This window comes from Phocoena sinus, chromosome 12, assembly GCF_008692025.1.
Source record: "Phocoena sinus isolate mPhoSin1 chromosome 12, mPhoSin1.pri, whole genome shotgun sequence".
Taxonomy (NCBI): Eukaryota; Metazoa; Chordata; class Mammalia; order Artiodactyla; family Phocoenidae; genus Phocoena; species Phocoena sinus.
Window position 1 is genome coordinate 67,579,804 of NC_045774.1, and position 20,909 is coordinate 67,600,712.

The 20,909-nt window shown below is 44.7% G+C and overlaps 1 protein-coding gene across 3 annotated transcripts in view; it reads left to right on the plus strand.

Annotated features, from left to right (window-relative positions):
- MDN1 (midasin AAA ATPase 1) overlaps positions 1-20,438 on the plus strand; it is a 153,021-nt gene extending 132,583 nt beyond the window's left edge. For all 3 annotated transcript variants that reach the window (XM_032650959.1, XM_032650961.1, XM_032650960.1), the window contains exons 87-102: positions 417-566; positions 1,528-1,675; positions 4,211-4,527; positions 4,752-4,919; positions 6,694-6,795; positions 7,778-7,973; positions 9,472-9,642; positions 11,286-11,449; positions 12,147-12,236; positions 13,580-13,695; positions 14,329-14,503; positions 15,938-16,011; positions 16,103-16,217; positions 17,061-17,124; positions 18,574-18,716; positions 19,551-20,438. In XM_032650959.1, the coding sequence (XP_032506850.1) occupies positions 417-566; positions 1,528-1,675; positions 4,211-4,527; positions 4,752-4,919; positions 6,694-6,795; positions 7,778-7,973; positions 9,472-9,642; positions 11,286-11,449; positions 12,147-12,236; positions 13,580-13,695; positions 14,329-14,503; positions 15,938-16,011; positions 16,103-16,217; positions 17,061-17,124; positions 18,574-18,716; positions 19,551-19,739 (2,382 nt within the window). In that variant the 3' untranslated portion in view covers positions 19,740-20,438. The remainder of the gene's footprint in view (positions 1-416; positions 567-1,527; positions 1,676-4,210; positions 4,528-4,751; positions 4,920-6,693; positions 6,796-7,777; positions 7,974-9,471; positions 9,643-11,285; positions 11,450-12,146; positions 12,237-13,579; positions 13,696-14,328; positions 14,504-15,937; positions 16,012-16,102; positions 16,218-17,060; positions 17,125-18,573; positions 18,717-19,550) is intronic.
- Positions 20,439-20,909: the final 471 nt, after the last annotated feature.

The window sequence follows — 20,909 nt, forward strand, 5'->3', positions numbered from 1 at the left end:
TCACATAGTCCCTAGGTCGAGAGGAGGCAGTCTTCCTCCTAAATACCACTCCCTGCTGTTCACTGCTCATCCTTTTCTGTCTTGGTTTTTCTTCTTCTGTTTCTTCCATCTCTGTTTCTTCTTTTTCCTCTGCTATCTAGGTTATCGACTGTCTTCACAGCTAAAAGAGTAGCCTGACCTGCATGTTCACGACAACTCCCCACCCCCGCTGTTCACACACCTGCCCTCACTGCTGCCATCCGGGCAGACCTGCACGTTCCCTCCAGGATTAGATATGCCATGTCGGCTGGATGTTTCCATGGGGTTGGCCCAATATGTGTCTAAGAGCTGCGTTAGGTAGGGTCACCCTATGTGAAAGCACTTTTTCATATTGAGAGCGAGGATTTTTGTGTTTTTTCTTCCTCTATAATATTTAGGAAGATCCTGAACTTGTTGCTAAAGATGACAACTTGGATGCTGGGAAGTCAAACAGAGATAAAACCCAGCAAGATAAGAAGGAAGGAAAGGAAGAAGCAGAAGCTGATGATGAGCAAGGCCAAGATAAAATTAATGAACAAATAGATGAGGTAATGAGGATTCAAAACCAACCTGCTCTCCTGACTCAAGGCCAGCGCCACTGCAACGCACAGCTCCTAGGGTGTCTCAAGACATTTTTTCCCTTGCTTATCATTTGTTTTCCCATTGCCTCATAAGGGAATGTGTAACAGAGCCTCTTAACTGGCCATAAAATATCTAACTATTGGTTACCGATGAGGTGGTCTTCATGCTGTTTGGACTCATGCTGTAGTTTGGAAGCTAAAACCTGGGGTCCTTGTCTATATTTCTTCCCATAAACTTCCGTGTCCTCTTTGAGATTAAGTAACGCAGCACCTCTTATCAGTGGAGAATGTGCACTGAAAGTGAAACTTGAAATTCCAACGTGAAAATTCAAAACATATTGGTAAAATTCTAACGTGTGCTGGTAATTTTAGGGAAGAGACAGTGTATTCTCTCAGCATAACTACAGTTGACCCTTGAGCAATGTAGGCGCTGGGGGCACTGACCATCTGCAGGGTTGGAAATCTGTGTGTAACTTTACAGCTGGCCCTCTACATCCGTGGGTCCCACCAGCCACAGATCTGTGTGGCACTGGAGCACGTTATTTATTGAAAAAAACGTGCATAAGTGGTCCACGTAAGTGGACTCACACAGTTCAGACCTGTGTTGCTCAAGAGTCAGCTGTGCTTTGAGCTGATTATATGTGAATGCTACACCTTTTTTTTTTTTTTTTGCGATATGCGGGCCTCTCACCACTGTGGCCTCTCCCGCTGCGGAGCACAGGCTCTGGACGCGCAGGCTCAGCGGCCACGGCCCACGGGCCCAGCCGCTCCGCGGCATGTGGGATCCTCCCGGACCGGGGCACAAACCCGTGTCCCCTGCATCGGCAGGCGGACTCTCCACCACTGCGCCACCAGGGAAGCCCCTGAATGCTACACTTTTTAAAAGTTCATTTTTATTTTTTTTTCCTGTTCTGTCCGTTGTCCAAAGAGGGAATATGATGAGAACGAGGTGGACCCTTACCATGGTAATCAGGAAAAGCTGCCCGAACCTGAGGCCTTGGACCTTCCAGATGACTTGGACCTAGACAGTGAAGACAAGGATGGTGATGGGGACACAGACCGCGAAGACGGAGAAGGTGTGTCTTTCGAAACCTAAAGAGCCCATTGGAAGTCACTGAAACTGAGTAGTAACAGATTTCTCTTCAGGCCAGTGTCATGGCCAGGTCATTATTGTGTCTGGTCAGCACAATTCCAGTTTGATAAAATTCCTCGCTTTTTCTTTGTTGTGTTTCTCCTCTAGGTAGACCTAAAGCTTGTAAGCCAGCAGATCTCTGTCACTCCTGTCATCTCCTATCCTGTGTTTCAGTGCTGCTGTCCCAGGCGGTGCTGTCACACACCGCTCCATTGCCCCACAGTGTCACCATGTGCCCCATCTCATGGGTTGATGTAAACACCGTGCAGTCCAGGTAGAGCCAGGCCTCTCATGGAGCCCAGTCACAGCTTTCCTGGAAAAGTTGTTGATTGTTGTGCATATGTTGTGTGCTTAGTCTAAAATATGAAATCATCATGGGGAGTGAAATGGAATAATCCCAAAAGAAATCACTTGGCATGGCAGTACTCTAGCACCTCTGTCACCCACTGTTCAACCCGAGTGTGACCCCTTGGGGGTGCTGTCTAGTATCAGAAGCTTGTGTATGCGGTGCCGCTGAAATAGAGAGCCCCTGTCGTGGTGGGTAACCAGATGAAAGGTGGCGCCAGCCAGGCTCTGCTTCTTAGTGAATCAGCTATATATGTAGAAAGCTATTAAAAACACTGTATTGGAAAAGAGCAAGTTACAAAAGAATTAATGAGAGGTACCATTTAGGTGGAAATGTAATACGAGAACCAGTACTATATATTGTTTATGGATACATCAAATGTACAAACACATAGAAAGGAATAATATACAGTAACTTCAGGTTATGAGCTCTGAGGAAGTAGGAAGGGCAAAGGCATCCAGAATCCAGACAGCTGTGTCCAGAACCATTTATTTCTTAAAAATAAGTGACAAGTTTGATACGCTTGTGGTAACACGTTAACATCTGTTAAATCTAGGAGGTGAGTATATGGCTCATAAATTTAAATGCATTTCTCACGTTTAAGGTATTTGGTAGTTCGTGCTTAGAACAGTCTTCGCTCTGTGAATCTCTAGTTTACTTTTTTTTTAAATTTATTGTTTGGCTATGTTGGGTCTTTGTTGCTGTGCATGGGTTTTCTCTGGTTGCAGTGAGCGGGGGCTGCTCTTCGTTGCAGTGCACAGGCTTCTCATTGCAGTGGCTTCTCTTATTGTGGAGCATGGGCTCTAGGCACGTGGGCTTCAGGAGTTGTGGCTCGCGGGCTCTAGAGCGCAGGCTCAGTAGTTGTGGCGCATGGGCTTAGTTGCTCTGCGGCATGTGGGATCTTCCCGGATCAGGGCTCGAACCCGTGTCCCCTGCATTAGCAGGCGGATTCTTAACCACTGCGCCACCGGGAAGCCCTCTAGTTTACTTTTTAAATGTAGTATAAGCTGCTGCTTCTAAGGCAGTTCCATTAACTTATAATTTTGGAATCTTACTTCAACCTTAAATTCAACAACCAAGCATAAAATTAAAATCCACTGAGAATCTAATAAGCCATTTGCCCTAGAAAAATATCCAGACTCGTTTTAAGCTACTGTGTACGTAAACTAAGAAGCAATTACTATTAAAAAAAATGTTTTTTTAAGTTTTATACAGTTCTTTCCATTTACAGTTACTACAAAATATTGGCTCTATTCCCCATGGTGTATAATACATCCTTGAGCCTTACACCTGATAGTTTGTACCTCCCACTCTCCTACCCCCAACACACAAGCACATACCCCCGCACACACACACAGACACACACACACAGACACACGCACACAGACACACGCACACAGACACACACACACACTGGTAACCACTAGTTCTGTGAATCTGAAGAAGCAATTATTTTAAAGAATTATTTGCTAACAAAATAACTGATTTCTGAAGTGCCCAAAGTATAGAAAAGCTCTTTTAAATAAACAAAATGTTTAAATTAGATCGTTCCCATTTGAATATATGTTGTATTTTCTGTGTATGGTAAAGAATGATGTCTACCAATTATTCCCAGTGATAATTGAAAATTAGACTGGCATTTCCTATCTGTTCTAAAATATTCCTATTGTTATGGTGGCTTTTAGGATTTTTTTAGTGGGTTACTTATTCTTTAATGAAATGCACCATCTAAACAGTTGTGTGCAATATGTAAGTACGGTTAAGAGCAGACGTAGGCAAAATTTTTCTGTGAAGGGTCGGTCAGATAATAAACATACAGTCTTTGCAGGTCATAAGCTGCAACAGAGTTGCAAATACTCAGTTCTGCTCTTATAGTGTGAAAGCAGCTGTAGGTAATACAGAATGGATGGGGGAAACACATAGGTAAATGGTTGGTGCAGCTGTGTTCCTGTAAAACTTGTGGAGAAATTGGCAGAAATATGTGGATGGCCAGATTTGGCCCAAGGACCATAGTTTGCCAACTCCTGGTTCGAGAATAATAATAAGACACTTGTGTAACTACATCCCATCTTAAGAAATCACATTGTTTGATTTTTAAATTCTGTTTTCCTTTTTTTGGTTTCATCTGTCCAGAAGAGAATCCTTTGGAAATTAAAGACAAACCAATGGATACTGTAGAAGCAGGTCATGAAGCTGAAGACATAAACGAAGAGACTGAGGCTGACCAGAAAGAAGGTCAGGGTCAGCACGAGCCTGAGGGAGGCTCCAGTGAAGATGACCAGGAGGAGGGGGAGGAAGAGATGGACACGGAAGCTGATGACCAAGACAAGGATGTTGCCCAGCATCCTGAAGAGAATGCAGAGGAGCAGCAGCAGTCTTTGGAGGACAAGGATGCCAGTGAGGAAGGTGCCGAGGAGGACGTCCCTGCTGACCAGGGTCTCCAGCCTCAGGTATCATGGCGGGTCTGCCTTGTCTTCGATTAAAAATAATGATGATGAGAAAAAATTACCTTCTTCCCGCTGGAATCTCTCTTAGGCTACTTTGCCAAGCAGCTTTATGTTTCTGTTTAAGACCCGCTTCGGCCGGTCCCCTCCCTGCAGACTCCCCTTGGTGAGGGGGGCCCCCCACCTCATCTTCTTCCTCCAGAGCAGTTAATGCTGTGTTTGATTTGCAGGAAGAAGAAGAAGAAGAAGGGGAGAACTCTGACGCGGAGCAGCAGGTGCCAGAGGCTACGGAGAGGAAAGAGCACGACTCCTGCGGGCAGACGGGCTTGGAGAGCATGCAGAGCGAGTGTGCCGTGGAGCTGGCGGGGGCCGCGCCCGAGAAGGAGCAGGGGAAGGAGGTGAAGGGCCCTCTTTGCCTCGCCAGCTGCCCCTTGGGAGGGCCTCTTTTCCCTGTCCAAAACCAAGTTCTATTTAGCAGTAATTGGGTTGTGTGTGATGTTTTTTTGTGGTTGACATCTAAAATATCATCTCCCGTTCATTAAGAAAGTGGTCGTACGCCTATTTTTATATGCCTCCTGGAACAAATCCCAGAATACTTTTACACACTTTATTTAAGTGATGTGCTTAATGAGAAAAAGTTATTAGAGTATAGCTCTCTGTGGGAGAATCAAGTTCAAATGATATTTAGAAAGCTCCTAAGGAAAGAAGGGCTGAATTTGAGACTTCATGCAGTGGTATGGCTGTAGTATCTACTAGTGCTTCACTTTTCCTCGCTGTTCACCAGGCTTCTAAACATTTTAATTTCAAATGGAAAGTACCTCTTCATTCCTTGACATAGGGTGATGTGTCTTTTGTGGCCCAGTTGGGGCACTGGCAGCCTGGAAGGAGACCTGGAAGTTGGAGGGCCTGCTACTCAGAGGTTTCTCTGGACAACTCCCTTGGCCTCTCTGCACCCCTACTTTCTCAGCAATAATTACAACGGTTTATATTTCTCATCCCCCTTCCAAACCATTTACTGAGCACCCATTAGGTGCTGAGCATTTCATTACTTTAGCAAGTCTTCATCGTGGCCCTATAAGATAGATATTATTGTTCTTTGTATGTTCTCCATTTTATTTTTTATTTATTTATTTATTTTTCGGTACGCGGGCCTCTTACTGTTGTGGCCTTCCCCCGTTGCGGAGCACAGGCTCCAGACGCGCAGGCTCAGCGGCCATGGCTCACGGGCCTAGCCGCTCCGCAGCATGTGGGATCTTCCCGGACCGGGGCATGAACCCGCGTCCCCTGCATCGGCAGGCGGACTCAACCACTGTGCCACCAGAGAAGCCCTATTTTTTTATTTTTTAAGAACATTTTTCTTTTTCTTTTATTTAGTTTTGGCTGCGTTGGGTCTTCGTTGCTGTGCACGGGCTTTCTCTAGTTGCAGCGAGTGGGGGCTACTCTTCGTTGTGCACCTGCTTCTCATTGCAGTGGCTTCTCTTGTGGAGTTGTGGCACGTGGGCTCAGTAGTTGTGGCTCTTGGGCTCTAGAGCACAGGCTCACTAGTTGTGGCGCACAGGCTTAGTTGCTCCGCGGCATGTGGGATCTTCCTGGACCAGGGATGGAACCCATGTCCCCTGCATTGGCAGGCGGATTCTTAACCACTGCGCCACCAGAGAAGTCCCTATGTTCTCCATTTTATATCTGAGTTAATTAAGCTCCAGTAAAGTTAAATGACAGTCTCCAGAGTACCCAGCTGGTTGGTGATGAAGCCTGGTTTCAAATTGAGGTCTGTCCCACCTTCAGAGGAAGCCATTACCTCCTGTAGACAAGGAACTAACGAAGGCCCGCAAGAGGGTAACAGACTCAGGTCTAGATGCTCTCGTTTCTGTCCACAGGCCAAGCCTTAGTCATGGGTGAGTTCCAGAGCAGACAGGCAGGTATGGTCACAGTTGTCCCTTGGGGTCCAAGAAGGATTGATTCCAAGACCCCCAGGGTACCCCAATCCGAGGCTGCTCAAGTCCCTTATGTAAACTGGCACAGTGCAGTGGGCCCTCCGGTCCCCGGATATAGAGTGCCGACTGCATGTGACTGTGAGATGAGAATGGTGAGAGGAGCTGTACACAGTGCAGTCGGTAACCAGATGCTTGCACAGCTTCCTCCACCTCATTCTTTGTGGCTTGGATTTCACAGGAACACGGCAGTGGAGCTGCGGATGCAAACCAGGCAGAAGGCCATGAATCCAACTTCATTGCCCGGTTGGCCTCTCAGAAAAACACCAGGAAAAACACACAGGTCTCTATCACTCTTCACCTAAACTTAGGTGAAGGCTGCATGTAAAATGATGTTCTAAATGTAATGGTTTTAAAAAAAAAACACACCAAATTCCCAGCCTTTGCCGTCTCACCATGATGTCAGCCTTGGTGAGCAGACCAGGACTGTGGGGCTTTCCCAGCTGGGGCTTCTTCCCTGTGTGGGGACAGACACACACACACACACACACACACACACACACACACACACACAGACACGCACACATACATGCGCATAAGACACACACACCCTTATCATGTTAAGTTCTTATTATGGAGCCTAAAAACCAGGTGTTGTGTGTTGTTGCCAAGGACTAACCAGTCTTAACTCTGTTCACTGTCCATTCTCTTTTGTGTGTTATTTTTAAATTTTTTTAAATTTAATTTATTTTGGCTGCACTGCATGGCTTGCGGGATCTTATTTCCCCAACCAGAGATTGAGCCCGGGCCCCAGCAGTGAAAGCGACGAGTCCTAACCGCTGGACTGGCAGGGAATTCCCTCTTTTGTGTTTTAAAAATAAGGCTTTTTAAAATGGGGTATTATTCATGCATGTGATACAAAATTAGTACATAGAAACCAATCCCCTAAAAAGCTTCCATTTTATTCCTGTCTTTAAGCCACCCAAGGGACTATCCTCAGAGCATATTGGTGCTGCCAGTCTTGTCTTCTCTCTAAGGGACTTTCTGCATATGTAGTATATATATGGATGTTTGTGTGTGTGCACCTCCCTGTGTGAGAGTGTTTCTTTGCCTCTTTGCCTTTGTTTCAGGTATAGAAGTATATCACAGAGATTGCTCTGTATATGTATTTAGAGATCTTCCTATTAACAGCTTCACTGAAATCCACTCTTGTCTGGTACACCTGATTAACTTAATCAGCCCCCTGAGGATAAATATTATGATTATTTTTACTCTTTTTGCCATTACAGACAAGGTTCTGATGAATTTCCTCATATTTCCTGCAGAGTTTTAAGAGGAAACCTGGGCAGGCCGACAACGAACGCTCCATGGGTGACCACAATGAGCGTGTGCACAAGAGGCTGAGGACTGTGGACACGGACAGCCACACCGAGCAGGGCCCGGCCCAGACCCAGGCAGAGGACGCGGAAGCATTTGAGCACATTAAACAGGGTAGCGAGCCCTATGACGTACAGACCTATGGTATGATGCAGGGAAGGCTTCTCCTTTGCTTACTGAGCTCTATGAGTGCTTATGCTGTGTGCCCACCAGGTGTTCTTAAAAGTCATCTTAGGAGGGAGGGGAAATGGCTTTTTAAACTAGTTTCCTTCTAATAAGAACTGTGCAGAAATATAGTTTGTTTTTGATATAAAGATATCTGTAGCCAAGTGCAGGGTTTCAGTGTTCAGGGTTCTGGGTCTAGTGTAAGCCTTTAAAATATCTTTGGTAATGGTTGGCCGTATCCAAACCCAGCACTGATCTCAGGGATTCTGAGTAGTGGACATTTCTTCATAATCACCCGGCAATGATAGGAGCTGTGAACTTGAAATCTGTGTTTCAAGAAAGGAGAGAGGACTTCCCTGGTTGGCGCAGTACTTCCCTGGTTGGCACAGTGGTTGAGAATCTGCCTGCCAGTGCAGGGGCACGGGTTCGAGGCCTGGTCCGAGAAGATCCCACATGCCACGGAGCAACTAAGCCCGTGTGCCACAACTACTGAGCCTGCACTCTATAGAGCCCGCGAGCCACAACTACTGAAGCCTGCGTGCCTAGAGCCTGTGCTCTGCAACAAGAGAAGCCACCGCAATGAGAAGCACATGCACCGTTACAAAGAGTAGTCCCCGCTCACCACAACTAGAGAAAGCCTGCACACAGCAATGAAGACCCAACGCAGCCGTAAATGAACAAACAAACAAGGAGAAAAAAGATCTCAGCATAGAAAGAGTAGTCAGTCGTCACTTAGTCTCCGCTTCAAGTTCTCTTGGTAACTTTTCACCGTTTCGTTCCTAATATGTAAGCTGGTGTTGATAATGTGTACTGTGAGGATGGTACAAAAAGACTGCTCTGCTGTGGATTACTCTTTTCTCTCCCTGTCCCCACTTTTAAGAAAAACGAAGCAATACCAGTGATGGCTGCCACGCATGGAGCTTTTACCTTGTGCCCAGCACCGTTCGGAGCCTTTGCAGCATGATCATGGAGTTCCTCTGACAGTCTTTACCAGCTAGGATTTCTCCATTTTATAGATCAGCACACTGAGGCCAAAGATGTTTAGGAACTTGTCCAAGATCACGATGCTGGGATTCCCATGCTGATCTTTCTGTGCCCCGTGTTATACTTTATCACTACAGGTTTTCCACCCATAACTTGGCAATGAGGATGATTTCATTAGCTGCTCTGAGTCACGTGCCTGGCATGTTTATTCTGGTTCAGTCTCTGGTCATGGCAATAAAAACCCAGCTGAACATCCAATCTATGGTCACATGTATAGTTACACTGTATCCTTGAAGCTTCTAGCTGGGGGGCAAGGGGGGTAGTGTTAAGCACTTACATCAGTAGGTCACAGACAAGCCAAGTACTGTGTCCAAGCCACATAACCAGTCAGTGGCAGAATCTTGGGAAGTACGAATGACCAAAAGCACACCCACTCGTGATGGCTTTGTCTGCAGAGAGCTGACCTTTTCACGTGTGTGCACTCTGTTGGCAGATGTGGCTAGCACGGAGCAGCAGCAGTCTGCAAAGGACCCCGGCAAGGCTTGGGAAGAGGAGGAGACAGAGGACGCCTCCGCGGGCATGGGGGAGCAGGAGGAGCTCTGCGCAGTAAACACGGAGCAGCTGGAGTCCCAGGAAGCCAGGTCGGGGCGCACAGCTGGGCCGGGTGAGTCCTGCAGTGAGCACACCCTCCTGCCTAAGCTCTCCGACTCACAGAAGCCATTTCTCTGGTGCTGCAGTCGCGCTTGGTCACTTCTTTCCCCATCCTAACCCATGGCTTAGAGATTCATTTGCCCATAATTTCCCTGTACATGTTTCATTTGGGAGTAGGAAGGTGGAAGGTGTTACAGGACACTGTCCTTCACGGACACCCTTGAAACTTGAGTTTCAGACAAAATCCCAGCAGTCTTTATTATTTTTTTATTTTATTTATTTTTAAAATCTATTTATTTATTTTTGGCTGCGTTGGGTCTTTGTTGCTGTGCGTAGGCTTCCTCTAGTTGCCGCGAGCAGGGGCTACTCTTTCGTTGTGGTGTGCGGGCTTCTCACTGCGGTGGCTTCTCTTGTTGTGGAGCACGGGCTGTGGAGCACGGGCTGTAGAGCGCAGGCTCAGTAGTTGTGGCGCACAGGCTTAGTTGCTCCGCAGCATGTGGGGTCTTCCCAGACCAGGGCTTGAACCCGTGTCCCCTGCATTGGCAGGCCGATTCTTAACCACTGCACCACCAGCAAAGCCCAACCCAGCAGTCTTTTTTAAATATGTAGAAGAAAACAGAATAGTACACATACTCCAGTATGACCAGAAGATATATTCTTTTTTTTTCTTTCTTTCTTTCTTATTTATTTGGTTGCACCGGGTCTTAGTTGCGGCTCACTGCCTCCTTAGTTGTGGCACACATCTGGGATCGAGTTCCTTGACCAGGGATCGAACCTGGGCCCCCTGCATTGGGAACGCAGAGTCTTATCCACTGTGCCACCAAGGAAGTCCCCCAGAAAATATATTCTTGATTATTAAAGAAACAGTATTTTTGATTATATGAAAATATACTATATTTAAACATTTTATTTAAAAAAATGTTTAAAGAAATAGAATAGGGGAAATGCACGTGAGAAGGTAACAAAACTTCTTACATACAGTTCCATTGCGTAGCTGACCAAGTGCTATTACAAGGCTGTTCTGTTTTTTAAATTCATTCAACACGTGAAAAAATAGCTTTATCAGCAGTGGTATAAGTGCAAATTCAGAAGAACTTGCTAAATTCAAAAACTTTTCCTTCTGCTTCCGTCTTCTCAGGGGCGTTAGAACTGCTGACTGCCTGGCTGTTACAGGACAGTGGGAAAGGCATAGCTCTGTGATTAGACCTCTCTAGGTTCAAATCCAGACTTTCTCTTACTTACTTACTTTATAGGTTGAGGCAAATCGTTTGTCTTCTTTGGCTCAGCTTCCTCATCTATAAAATGGAGCTATGATGTGATTTTAGTCTTTGGTTCTGTCAGAGTTCTGCATGCACATAGTTTATTTATTTATTTGCATGAACATAGTTTAATGGGTCACACGGTTCTGTGAGGCTTGTCAGGGTAAAACAGTCTCCCCCCACTTCCGCCTCCCAGAACAGCCGCCTTCCATATCAGGGTGGGAAGAGGGGGAAGTTAAGGGAGTGAGAATTGGCAGACTGTGTCAGAGAGAAAGGACACGTGGAGCCGAGGTGTTAATGTGCTGGGGAGTGAATGAGTGAAGTCTGAGTAATTGTTAGGATTGACACGTGACTGCGAAGGCTGAGTCTTCATGTTGACATTATGGTGTGAGAACAGGCTTTGAAGAGATGGAGATGGAGACCCAAACTGTTAACACAGAGGAAGACCAAGACCCCAGGACAGACACATCCCACAGAGAGACAGAGAATGAGAAACCAGAGAGAAGCCGAGATTCGACCATTCATACAGCTCATCAGTTCCTTGTGGACACGATTTTCCAGGTACTAAAACATTCACAAATTACTACTTCAATAAGTTGACAAAACATAATTATAAGTTGCTTTTAAACAACTTAAGACATGTTAGTCTTAACTTTATGTAGCATCTGGTTGTTTTGGAGTATCATATCAGTCTTTTAAGGAGTACTGTTGGTACGACGTGTTCTCTGAGCAGATAACACTTCTAACAGTTAATCCCAGGGTCACCGTGGATGGTCGGTGTCCTGACCTGGCCACGATGGTGGGTCTTGTCCTTGGACCTCTGGCTCTCACATCTACTCCTCTCATATCCACCAGCCTTGTGTGAGGAGCCTGCAGGACAGTTAAGTTTACGTTGGTTAAGTAGTAAGAATCGTTGACTTAATGCCTGCATTTAGGAAGAGCGTAAATTAACTGAGTTGTTGTCCCTAATTCTTTGACTTAATTATAGTCTAGATTAATTAAAGAATATTTCCATTATTGATATCTTCCTGGGTATTTTGTTTTACTGGGATGGGTTTATTAAATGTTACTATTTCCTTTATCCATTTTGCCTCTACATAATGAGAAGAATGGTTGTCTGGTGTCTTAATTGTGCCATTAAATTTGCTCAAGTTTTGCATCTCAGGGGGAGTTCATACTGCAGGGAATAAGGCAACCAGGTATAGTGAGTTGGTGATTTCAGCCTGGGTCTCCTCTATCCGTGGCTTTTCCCTCTTAGCCCTTCTTAAAAGATGTCAATGAACTAAGACAGGAGCTGGAGAGACAGCTGGAAACATGGCAGCCACACGAATCTGGAAACCCAGAAGAAGTAAGTCACTGGTGTTTTTATAAAATATCTTGACTTTTGTTTTTTAAGGTACAGGAAACTTAATAGATTCTTAACTCCAATTACCTTGGTCAAAGCGACCGAGTATATGGAGAATATAATTATAATTCTGAAACCTACATCTATCCATTGTTTTCTGCCTGGTTTGCCACTAGATCTGTAGCTTAATTAAAACAGAGAAACTGGTGTGTTTAATTCTTTAACTTCCATTGCTCAATCTGTAATGGATGTAATAGATGTGACAGTGGTTGAAACATGGGACAAAAGTCTATACTGTGTCACTCTGAATAGGCCACCTGGAACATTGCCAGCTGATATAATATGGCAGTGTAGATAAACCAGATGTTTCCTTTTCAATGACCTTGCATCCTGAATTTACTAATATTTACTAAATACACATATTTTAATTTTGTATCTGATAATAATGATAATTATTTTCACCTCATGTATTGACTGCTCTGCCATAATTGGCCAAAAAAAAAAAATTAACCATGGAGCTTTGTGTTCAGGAAATAAGCACACTGCTGAGTGTTACTTGAGAGGTTTGCACTCCTCACTTTTGTTTTTGAAACATGAGCCTGAGAGACCGTGATCAAGTGGCTGGATCTCCTGGCACCAAAATTACCCATCATGGCTCCCTCTCCACGTGAAGGGTACACATTATATACTCCTCATAGGTGATGTGAATAAGGCATTGATTTGGTCATGAATTCCAGTATTTTATTACCTTATTTTCTCATTGGAACTATGAGTTGTGGCTTTGGTGGAAGAGGAGACATTTTGTTTATTTATTTATTATTTATTTATTATTTTTAATTATTTTCTTTTTAAATTTTATTTATTTTTGGCTGCATTGGGTCTTCGTTGCTGGGTATGGGTTTTCTCTAGTTGCAGCGAGCAGGGGCTACTCTTTGTTGCAGTGCACTGGCTTCTCATTGTGGTGGCTTCTCTTGTTGCAGAGCACGGGCTGTAGGTGTGCGGGCTTCAGTAGTTGTGGCTCTCGGGCTCAGTAGTTGTGGCTTGTGGGCTCTAGAGTGCAGGCTCAGTGGCTGTGGTACACGGGCTTAGTTGCTCCGTGGCATGTGGGATCTTCCCGGACCAGGGCTTGAACCCGTGTCCCCAGCACTGGCAGGCGGACTCTTAACCACTGTGCCACCTGGGAAGCCCAGGAAGGAGACATTTTAAACCAGGTGAATCAGATAGCAGTTTGACAAGAGAAGCAGGTTGTTTTCTACTGCTTTATTTCAGGCCTTCATCTTGCTGTAATGACTTTGGTTGGCTCCAGCCTTCTAAGGGTAACTTACATGTTGTTGCTGTTGTCACAGGAGAAGGCAGCAGTGGAGATGTGGCAGAGTTACCTGGTCTTAACTGCACCTCTTTCACAACAGCTGTGTGAACAGCTTCGTCTCATATTAGAGCCTACCCAGGCTGCCAAGCTGAAGTAAGTCTTCTCCATTGGATGCACTCATGGTGCCCTGGAAAGATGGCAGTGCCACCTTTTCTGCTGAGCTTATTAGCACGTAACAGCTATGGTGTTGGCGTCTAGGTTGCCACTTGTGCTGCACAGGCTCTAGTATGGCGTTCCTTACCTTGTTGCCATTTTATCATCTCTACCACAGAAGTTTCTGTGAAGTTCAGTATGAACGCACTTTCTGTGACTAGTTAATTAATACCTGATGGGAGAATTGGTTGAGCCTTTGGGTGTGTGTGCTGCTCACCTTCTACATGTTGGATCACTCAATTGCTGCATGCGTCACTTACCTAGATCTTTCCAAAGATGTGTCCAGAAGCATAGTTTCAGAACACAAAAGAGAATCCAAGACTTAATATTCAATGCAGACATTTTTTTTCTTTTTAAAAAGTATTTAAATTTTCTAAAAGGACCTAATTATTCTTGCCACATACATATCCAGTGTTTCTGGCTGCTGATCAAGAAGATCCCAGCCCTTAATAATCTCAATTGACAGTAACACTTCATTGTGCCAGGTTACTGGTTATTTGGTATTACTGGTTATAAGTTATTATTACTGTGATTTTACCCTTAATCTTGCTCCTGTTTGGTTAAATTTAACAGAGGAGACTATCGAACTGGGAAGCGACTGAACATGCGGAAGGTCATTCCATACATTGCCAGTCAGTTTCGGAAAGACAAGATTTGGCTTCGAAGGACCAAGCCCAGTAAACGGCAGTATCAGATTTGTCTGGCTGTCGATGACTCCTCTAGCATGGTAGACAACCATACCAAACAGGTGAGGAGGGGAAGCATAGTGGCAGTTTGGTGGGCTACCTGAATGTTTTAAATATGTTCTGGCGAAAAAACACTTTGAAATACCAGTTAGTTCTGAGAATATGAGACCATATTTGAGAAGATATAAGATTTAAAAAGTTCAAAGGGGCAATTTCAGGACGTCTCAAAAAATTTTGGTGTCTTACTACTGTAGGTCGTTTAGATTGTTGTTTCTTAGCATGGCCATGCTATTTTCTAGTTGCAGAGTAAGTAACTTTGTCAGTGTTTACTTTCCACTGAATGAATGTACTATATTCTTTTAAGACCATGCACAACGTAATATCTGAATATCCCTGATTTTTTTTTTTTTTTTTTGGCGGTACGCGGGCCTCTCCCTATTGTGGCCTCTCCCATTGCGGAGCACAGGCTTCGGACACGCAGGCTCAGCGGCCATGGCTCACGGGCCCAGCCGCTCTGTGGCATGTGGGATCTTCCCGGACCGGGACAGGAACCCGTGTCCCCTGCATCGGCAGGCGGACTCTCAACCACTGCGCCACCAGGGAAGCCCTGAATATCCCTGATTTTTTAAGAAGATGTCTTCAGTACACGTTTCTTTACGTCTGTGTAGAGTTAGTGTTCTATCAGTAGTAACAAGGCTTAGGAGCCTGGGTGGAGTTACGACCCCCCCCCCCCCCCCCCCGCCGTCAGGGACGTGGAGAGTTGGGGGGTCTTCGCAGTGATGCTGTTGCCCAGCACAAGTCAGCGAGCAGCCTGAAGGCTGTGCACAGGCTCTGCTGGAAAAAGTGTAACCTCTGCACCTGTGTTCAGGTCTCAATTCCCCACTTAGCACCGCATGACTTTGGGCAGTTCATTTTGTGAGTTTTACCTTCTGAAAAAAATGATCATAACAATACTTACTCAAGCTCAGAGCTGTTATGAGACTAAGTGAAGTCATGTATGCATAGCACTCAGTTTAGTGCCTGGCACTTGATGCACGTTCAACAGATGTTAGTTGCTACAAGTATCGTCATCTTTTTAACTGAATTTAAATTCTGAAACTATACTGTCATTTATGCATAGATTAGAATAAATTGGTTTTTAAAATCTTTTACCCGTGAGAGATTACTTTATATAGTCAAAAAAGGGGGAAGAAACCTTAAAAATGTATGGACCAAATTTCTCAAGATCGCTTTTATTGGATGATGTCTAGAGCAGACCTTTCCTACTAGTATAAAGGATATTGGGTTTCGGCGCTTGTGCTATTAGCCGGGGCCTAAGGCTACCAAAGCCACCAAAGCCTCTGAGTTGGTTGTGAATAGCCATATTGATGTTGTTCCCCTGTGTGCCATAACAAAAAAGTAGTGTTTTCTGTGGGAATCTTGGTATAAAAAAGGTTGAAAGGCATTGGTGTAGAGGATATTCCGATTTCTTCAACCCTTCACTTTCTGTTTCACAGCTTGCCTTTGAATCTCTGGCTGTGATTGGAAATGCTCTAACCTTTCTGGAAGTGGGTCAGATTGCGGTGTGCAGGTAAGAGTGCCTTTTAATCCCATTGGGAAAACCAGCCTTTTTTTGCATGACAAAAAATAACTCCCATTGTATTTGGGTTTTCTCCCCCAAGTTTTGGAGAGTCCGTAAAGCTGTTACACCCATTCCACGAACAGTTCAGTGATTACTCAGGGTCCCAGATTCTGCGGCTCTGCAAATTCCAACAAAAGAAAACCAAGATTGCTCAGGTATGCTGATGACTTCAGATGTCTTCTGCAGTTATTTTATGGTATAGGAGAGACATAATTTTTAGAACTCCCTCCTCCCCAGTATGGTAAAATTTACAGAAGAGAATAGTCCTAAGCGTCAGCTGGTGTACCACTGGAATAGAATCTCCCTTGGCATCCATTATTAAATAGGATGTGATCTCTTTTTCTCAGTTTTTCAAAGATCATTTGACTTTGCATCATTGATTTTCTGGCTCCCTATTTTGAGAGGTTTGGAACATTTTGGAAAAATGAACCACCTCCCAGTACCCTTATCAAGTGGGTCAAGGCCAGTTTCTCTCTACCATTTAGCCTAGAGAAGATGATGTGAAATGAAGCCAGTGCTTGCTCGGCATGGCGTACGTTCTAAACACAGCATATGGGGTAACAATTCTGTCCTTCTGGTTCTTGCCGTAATTTAGCCTCCTTCTCGTTACACTGGATATTTTATGTTTTCTTGCCTTCTTTTTTTTGCTCAGCTGTTTTCCTTTCTTGAAAGAAGACAGCTCTTTGGTTCATTTGGGGGATTACTGACTTCTTGTCCCCCAGAGGAAGTGTTTCTTTTCCTTTGGGGTGTCTTGTAGAACACTACTGGGGTATATGCCAGGGACACAGGTCTTGTCTGTGCTTGAGAATGCCAGCACCCAACGTAAATGCCAAGTGCAAGGATTGTCAGTCCTTTATGGATGGATGGAAGGGACAGTTTGATTGCTATAGATTTGAGATGGTTATCTGATAATCACTTAAGTGCCAGAAGTAATTTCAGTCTCTGTGATAGTGGGAAGAGAGCTTAAATAGTTTCCTAATTGTCTATTTCTGGTTTAGTTTCTAGAGTCTGTAGCCAACATGTTTGCAGCCGCTCAGCAGCTCTCACAAAACATCAGTCCAGGTGAGCTGCGTTCTTTGGTCTTTGCTAATAACACGCTTTTCTGTTCTCGTACTATTTGCAAGTTGCTTTTCATCTCAGTGTACCCATCACCATCTTTTAAAGTGTAAGCTCTGTAGGAAAACACATAAACGGGATGAGGCAGAGGTATTAAACATTCATGGAATTTTTTACTCACCCGTTCATTCATTCAGAAACTTTTATTGAACCCATACTCAAGAGGCTTATAATCAAAGGAGAAGGTAGACACCAACTAGTTTGTAATTAACTAGTACATATTTGATAGATTTGAGTTCAATTGTGAATGAAAGGAGTAAGGGTGTGTGGAATTAAATGTAAAGAGTATTCTTCAATATTTTAATAACACAGGAACATGGAGAAGGACATAATTCAGAAACCAGCTATCCATCACGATTGATTAGGAGCTTTTGCGGCACACCAGTTCTTTAGCCTTTCCCTAAATCCTCAATTCTGATTGTACCATGGGAAGACTTCCCTTTGAAGCAGGTCATTCATGCCTCTCAACACTTGCTAACCTTCCTTGACAGAGACGGCCTGCCTTTAAGCACAACAGTCTTTCACTGGAAAATATGCTAAAAATATAATATGCTAAAAATTTTAATACATTTTTATTCACTGTTCATTTTAGTGGTCCCTTCTATTTAAGTTTTTGTTTAAATTTCTATTTAAGTTTTTTTTTCAAGAAAAAAACAATTTAGGTACAAGAAATTGACAGAAATCTGAAGCTAACAGACAATGACTGAAATTTGGAAGATACAGTTCTAGGTTTCTGATTTGGGCACTTTCTTCTAATGGTCTACTCAGGACTGCTCTTTTTATACTTCATATCCATAAACATATGTTTTAATTCTCACATGTTGCTGTACAACGAAGTTGATCTAAATGTGACATTCCCCAAGGCACTACTGGGAAATTGTTTTATTGACAGAAGTTTTGTATGTCTTTGTGCAGCCCTGTCTGTGACTCACACGTTCAAAGTAATAGATCTAATTGGAGGCCCCCTTTATTTGTGCCCAGAATTCACCAGTTTCAGAGAACTGCTTGGTTTTGATAGCACAGAGAAAGCCTGCACTAATTTGTCTTACTGTCCGTAGTTTACTTATTTTTGGCTGCGTTGGTCTTCATTGCTGCGCGCAGGCTTTCTCTAGTTGCGGCGAGCAGGGGCTACTCTTCCTTGTGGTGCGCAGGCTTCTCATTGCAATGGCTTCTCTTGTTGCAGAGCATGGGCTCTAGGCGTGCAGGCTCAGTAGTTGTGGCACACGGGCTTAGTTGCTCTGCGGCATGTGGGATCTACCTGGACCAGGGCTCGAACCTGTGTCCCCTGCATTGGCAGGCGGATTCTTAACCACTGCGCCACCAGGGAAGTACCCATACGTAGTTTGATTTGTCGTTTGAGTTGAGTTGTTCCTCTGCTGTTATGTTCTACTACAGAAACTGCACAGCTCCTCCTGGTGGTCTCTGATGGACGCGGCCTTTTCTTTGAGGGCAAAGACAGAGTCCTAGCAGCAGTTCAGGCCGCCCGGAATGCTAACATCTTTGTCATTTTTGTTGTGTTGGACAATCCCAGTTCACGGGTGAGTGATTACTAAAAGCCACTTTTCTGGGGATTCCCTTCAAGTTGTTCTATCTGAAGAATGGCCTGGGTCTCACAGTCATACCGAGAACTCCTATAACATTCATGGCATCCTGAAGGACACTGTTCTAGGCATTTTATAATTATTTTCTCATGTAACCGAGCAGTAACTCAGTGATGTAGGGATGGTTATTCCCACTCTACAGTGAAGGACAGAAGCACAGAGGTTGTAGGTAATGACAAGGAAGCCAGTACTCAGAATGACTCAGTCTATCCTCTTACCACTTTCTGTGCTGACTAGTACTCTGGTGGGTCATCTCCCTCTGCACAGCGTCGCTGCAGGTATCGCAGCCTCGATGATGGGCCCTGTCCGTTGGAAACAGACCAGCCTTTCCAAGTACTTGGATCTCAGCAGTGCCCTCCTCAAAGGAGGAAGCATCAGTCGCTACATGAAAGATGTCCACGGGGTGGTCTGTTCCCGGGGAAGTACTGTCTCTGCAGGTCACATTAAGGCCTGGATTGCAAGCTGAAAATTCAACGTGAATTATTCCAAGTAGAGAATAGGAAATACCATTGTAGGGAAATCAGGTTTGCTTATCTACCCCTTTCCTTCCCTTTTCACTGGAAAAGTGGCCATTCTCCTGGAAGGGGTGCTCAGAAAGAGATCTGCCGCCTCCTTATTGAGAGTTCTGTTTTACTTAGTAATAAGAGCTATTTTTATAAGCAGGAATTAGACATGTGAGACCTAAAAATTGTCTGCAGAGGAGATCATAAAAGAGCTAGCCAAGGACACCGATTTAGTTTTTTTATTTCTAAATGTGTTTTTTTTTGGCAGGATTCTATCTTGGACATCAAGGTACCAATATTTAAAGGGCCTGGAGAGATGCCTGAAATCCGATCCTACATGGAAGAGTTCCCATTCCCGTTCTATATAATCCTACGCGATGTGAACGCACTTCCCGAGACGCTCAGCGATGCTCTCAGGCAGTGGTTTGAGCTGGTGACAGCCTCTGACCACCCGTAGAACAGAAGGAACACAGTCCTAAGTGAGACTTTGCGGTCAGAATGTCACACTGCTTGCCAGGTGCTCCGTTTTGGACAACTGTTTCTGAACGCCCAGCTCAAAAATGGTATTTAATCTAGATTTGATTTTATAAACATTCACCTAACAGCTACAAAAAATTTTATTGCAACATTACATTTTACAACACGATTTCAGAGCCTAGAGAAAACTCATGTTCCCTGCTGTGCCTGGGCTCCAGTGCTTGTAATAAACTTGGGGTGAAGGAACAGCAGCAGCAGGTGTCTGGGCTCATACCTGGGGGGTGGGGTGGCGCTGCCCATTGGGCTCGTCTCAGAAGTCCTGGCCCAAGAGGAGGCTGCACCCCACCCTTGGCGCCCAGCTGCCTGCCTTCCCGCCCAGGGACCCTGGACACCTCCATGAGGAGATGCTGCTGGAAGCATGGGACTGTGCCAGGCCTCTGGGCAAAGGACTAAAGGGAACTTAACTTCCCTTTTGACCCTGCACTAATAAGGCTTGGCCTTGCGAAGCCCACAGTGTGTACCCGAAAGCTGTCAAGTGGCTAAGGCAGCTGCGGGTGAGTCTTTTTTTTTTTTTTACTGTGCTTCTTGTGAAAGGAACTAACTTCTCTACGAAGGGGAGGAGGCTTGTGGTATGTGTGTGTGTTTTTTTATAAAACAACCAGACATCATGGGAGCCCAATCATCAGAAAATGACCCTTGGGCCATGTATGAGCGAAATGGCTTTTCAGTGTCCTCCCCTTCACCGTTGCTGCTTCGGGAGACTATGCAATGATGGAAGGATGATTTTTCCTTTATTTCATTCTCTCTGTGCCATAGTTCCTGCTGTTGTAGTAATTTATTTCTTTAGTTCATTTTTTCTTAACAGTTAAGAGGAAGAATCATTCCTCACACTGATTTCAAGTTGAACTGAGCCTGTCTTATGCTGGAAAAGAAGTGCTGTATCAGAAGAACTAAGCAGCCACATCTTTTCTTCCAGTCAAAATCCATCAACAACAGTTTTAGGCAGTTTTTACTTGGCCAAAAAGCAGTGCTTGAATACTTAACTGTGTGCTGTGTTCTCTTTAAGCTCTGTTAGATGTTCTTTCGTAGACAACATGCCATGACGTAATCATCTATCTCCGTGTCTGTTATCAAGTTACACTGTGAAGTG